This window comes from Bemisia tabaci, chromosome 2, assembly GCF_918797505.1.
Source record: "Bemisia tabaci chromosome 2, PGI_BMITA_v3".
In the NCBI taxonomy this organism is placed as follows: domain Eukaryota; kingdom Metazoa; phylum Arthropoda; class Insecta; order Hemiptera; family Aleyrodidae; genus Bemisia; species Bemisia tabaci.
In genome coordinates this window covers 64,052,545-64,056,975 of record NC_092794.1, presented here as the reverse complement: position 1 = coordinate 64,056,975, position 4,431 = coordinate 64,052,545, and the positions used below count along the sequence as shown (strand labels likewise).

Below are 4,431 nucleotides of genomic sequence, written 5' to 3'. Positions count from 1 at the left end.
ACGAGTGAACCGATTTTAATTTTATTTGCGTCATTTTTCTTGTCTTTTTAAGTTCTTTTTAACCATGTCTAAAAAAATGGGGGTTGCTATTTGAATTTTGAAAGTTGCCCCCCCCTTGGGGCCCCCCAGGGGGGTCCACCAAGAAAAACCCCCCATCGAAAAATTTCCCCCTCTGGATGATGAAGAATGCCACAAACCGCGACCTTCTATCTTTTTTTGTTCAAAAATTATACCCACTTTTCAGTTACTTTATGGACACCCGGTATGATTTTCTATCACCTTCTCTAGCCGGCTATAAGCATTCCTATGGTATTTTGAAACGCAGCTCCTGTCGCCAATTTTTACCAGGGTATACTGAAGAGGGGAGAGATGATTTTTCTGGAGCAAGCTTTGCTCCCACCCAGTGTACACAAATAGAAAATTATTTTCACAAGGGTGTCAATAAAATTTTGAAAATGTGTGGAGGTCCTACTTCGAAGTGATGTTATTATTTCTAGAGCCTAATCCGTAAAACTCTCCTCGTGAGATGTGCGTTGCTTTCGTTGGTTGTTCCCGCTGTATTTTTTATCAATTACTTTCTCATTGTTTCAGGCTCAAAGTAATGGATACAGTTACCCTCGACCAAGCAATCAATTCCCGGTAGCAAGTTCCCCAAGACCCTTCGACACAACTCCAGGCTTCAGCCCTACGCAAACTTCCAGGCCTCAAACTCGGACAACGGATACAATTACAACCGACCCTCCGGATCGAACGGGTTCCCAAGCGGTAACTTCCCTTCAACCGGTAGCTTCCCATCAACGGGCAATTTCCCATCGACAGGCAACTATCCGTCAACAGGAAGTTTCCCATCAACAGGGAGCTTCCCGTCAACAGGAAACTTCCCGTCAACAGGAAACTTCCCAACTCAGCAGCCGACCTCGCAACCGGGGACTCAAGGCTACCCCGCGGCAGGTTATCCTTCAACATCTTTCGGCGGAGGAAACTTCCCAGTAACCACCACTGTTTCCTATCCAACTGCAGGCTATCCTTCAGGCACACCTGGCACTGGCAGTTTCCCCACCACGCCTTCATTCTCTACTCCTAGCTACCCTAGCGGCAGTACCTTCCCCTCTACAGGAAACTTCCCATCTACTGGTAACTTCCCCTCACCAACATCTGGATACCCTAGCGGCATCCCCACCACAACTTACGTGCCCTCTGCGCCCTCATCATCAAACGTGCCGTCCTTCGGAACTGGAAACTTACCAACTGGAGGCTTCTCCTCCGGCAGTGGAAGTCCTGGAACCTCAGGGATTACTGGAGCATCTATACCTGGCGTTGGAGGCTACGCTCCATCAGGCAATATACCTTCAACTGGTTTCGGAACTGGCAATGCCGGCGGAATCGGACCTAGCAGCGTTGGAGGTGGTAACGCTGGCGGAAACTATGGTGGCAGTAACTTTGGAGGTGGCAACGCTGGTGGGATCGGGTCTAGCAGTGTCGGAGGTGGTAACGCGGGTAGCATCGGACCTAGCAGTGTTGGAGGTGGTAACGCTGGTGGAAACTACGGTGGCAGTAGCTTTGGAGGTGGCAATGCTGGCGGCATTGGGCCGAGTTCTTTTGGAGGTGGAAATGCCGGTGGCATAGGACCAAGCAGTTTCGGAGGTGGAAATGCTGGCGGCGTTGGACCTAGCAGCAGTTTCGGAGGTGGAAATTATGCTCCCAGCAGTTTCGGGGTTGGGAATTCCCCGACTAACTTCGGTAGTGGTAATGCCCCCAGCAACTTCGGAGGCGGACAGGGTGATCAGGATGATGGATCTGGCCATGGAGATCATTCCGCAATCCCTGGGGAGCCCGGAACTGATTATCCTATTTATTCGCAAATCCCCGTAACTTCATTCAAATGCTCTGACCAGCAATACCCTGGCTACTACGCCGACACGGAGGCAAGATGTCAAGTTTTCCACATTTGTCACAACAATATCAAGTACGACTTCTTATGTCCAAATGGAACTATATTCCACCAGCAATGGTTCGTTTGCGTATGGTGGAACCAATTCGAATGCAGCACTGCTCCTGGTCTGTACGGATTGAACGCTAACATTTATGACTACAATAAAAATGGACAACAAGGATCGGGACAGACAGGCAATTTCCCTAGTCAGTCCGGACCACAAGGACCTAATGCAGTCTATGGAGGTCAGCAAGGACCTTCAGGTCCTGTGGCCAATTTCCCTGCTCAGGTAGGACCTCAAGGGCCAAATGCAGTTTACGGGGGCCAGCAGGGACCTACAGGTCCTGTTGCCAACTTCCCTGCTCAGGTAGGACCTCAAGGACCCACAGCATCATTCGGAGGCCAATCAGGGCCTCAAGGCCCCTCTGCCACTTACGGAGGTCAAACAGGACCGACAGGTCCGGTAGCCAACTTCCCTGCTCAAACAGGGCCCCAAGGCCCTTCCGCCACTTACGGAGGCCAAACAGGACCAACAGGTCCGGTCGCCAACTTCCCATCAATAACCGGCCCGCAAGGCCCATCCACCTCGTTCGGTGGTCAGGCCGGTCCAACAGGCCCCGTCGCCAACTATCCGTCTATTACGGGTCCCCAAGGTCCCAGCGCCAACTTCCCGGTTCAGTCACCCGCCCCAACTTATGGCCCTCCATCGGGTGGCAACTTCCCAGCTCAAAGCCCCGCACCCTCCTTCGGCACAGGAAACTTCCCTGTCCAATCTCCCGCGCCTACTTACGGTCCACCCCAAACAGGCAACTTCCCAGCTCAAAGCCCCGCACCCACCTACGGCCCGCCTTCAGGAGGCAACTTCCCGAGCCAAACGCCGGCGCCAACTTACGGCCCACCATCCGTTGGCAACTTCCCGGTCCAAACGCCCCAATCTACTTACCGACCACCGACAGGGAACTTCCCCTCTCAAACTCCCAGGCCCACCTATGGACCCCCTTCGACGGGTAACTTCCCGGCGCAAACACCGCGCCCTACCTACGGAACTCCCTCGGTGGGTAGCTTCCCCGCTCAGACCCCCAGGCCGGTGTATGGACCTCCTTCGACGGGCAACTTCCCCTCACAGACGCCCTCTCCCAGTTATACTCCGGGGACGGGGGGTAATTTCCCATCGCAGACGCCTGCACCGACTTACGGACCACCCTCTGTCGGTAACTTCCCCGCCTCCACTTACAGACCTGGTTCTCAAGGCGGAACTGGCAACTTCCCAACCCCCGTACCCAGTCAAACGATCAGTCCTCCACCGGAACAACCAAATAGAGAGTATTTGCCACCGTATAGAAGATAGGACTTGTTGAACGATTTGCCATTAGAAACAAGTGATATTGCTTTTTTGCCTTAACTTATGTAGACTGGAAAAATCAAAAACTGACCTGCCAAATGTACATAATATGAAAATAAACTGCCACAAATTTTACGGATTTTTCCTTTATTTCAATAGGTATTTAATTTATTCTCGCATAATTTATTTTCATTCATGTCATCGGCTGAGTTTCGTACTTGTTGCCCTGATTTCTATGTCTTGCGGCTTGTGGCAATTAGGTATTCTTGACGCGTTGTAAAATGGTACCAATTTTCGTCGTTCCTCAGACAAAAAAGCGTAACTAAATTTCAGCGTTGCAAAATCGCCACATGCAATTTTTACTTTCTCGTGGAAACTGTTGTGTGCATTACGGAGCGAAAATTGCTATTATGTGTCTCCTAACCATGAGGAAAAAACTGTAACATTTTGAACGGGTAAAAATATGAACAGTTTGAATCAATTTTGCAACTTTGAAATGAAGATACGTTCTTTGGGCTGGGAGCGACGACGGCGAACTATGTGATTTTACACACAAAAACGTATCGTCTACCTCGTTTCAAAACTAAAATTTGGTTCATGAACCACAAAGTCTTTGAAGTAAAGCAGCTCCTGATTTTGTATTAAGTCTCTAGAAATGTTTGTAAGTAAGTTCAATACGTTGTCACATCATGGCTTTCCCTTCGCATGACGTTGAAACCGAGTCATTACAAAAGTTTAAAAGCTGCTGCTTGTAAAATTTCGCCCTTCCTAAGAAACAACAAAATGCGTTAGTGCACTTCCTAGAAGGGATCGATGCATAAAATGTTTTAATGTTTTACGCCTGTACATTTTACTCAATTTTCTACGAATGTCTCGGAAAAAAGAAGGAAAAATAAAAATTTATCAGTTTTCGAACCTGTTAAAACATTATCGTTCAATCATAGATAACACAAATCGTTAACTTTTTACAAATCGTCGCTTGATTTGCCGAAAGAAAGTTTTTGAGAAAAACTGCACAAATATTTGCATTAAATTTCAGTTTTTTTATTCCCACGGAACGATTTTCAACATGATCCTACAAGCGACGATCAATTTGCACGGTTAAGAAAATTGTGATATTATGTCCTTCACAATATGCATATTTTTACCTCTTTAA

General features: G+C 48.4%; 1 protein-coding gene across 1 annotated transcript; it reads left to right on the top strand.

The window, feature by feature from the left end:
* Nucleotides 1–602: 602 nt before the first annotated feature.
* On the top strand, nucleotides 603–3,410 carry LOC109039532 (uncharacterized; the record flags this gene model as incomplete). Its single annotated transcript, XM_019055029.2, has 1 exon — nucleotides 603–3,410. A coding segment is annotated over one exon (2,679 nt), but the record flags the coding sequence as incomplete, so codon positions are not given.
* Nucleotides 3,411–4,431: the final 1,021 nt, after the last annotated feature.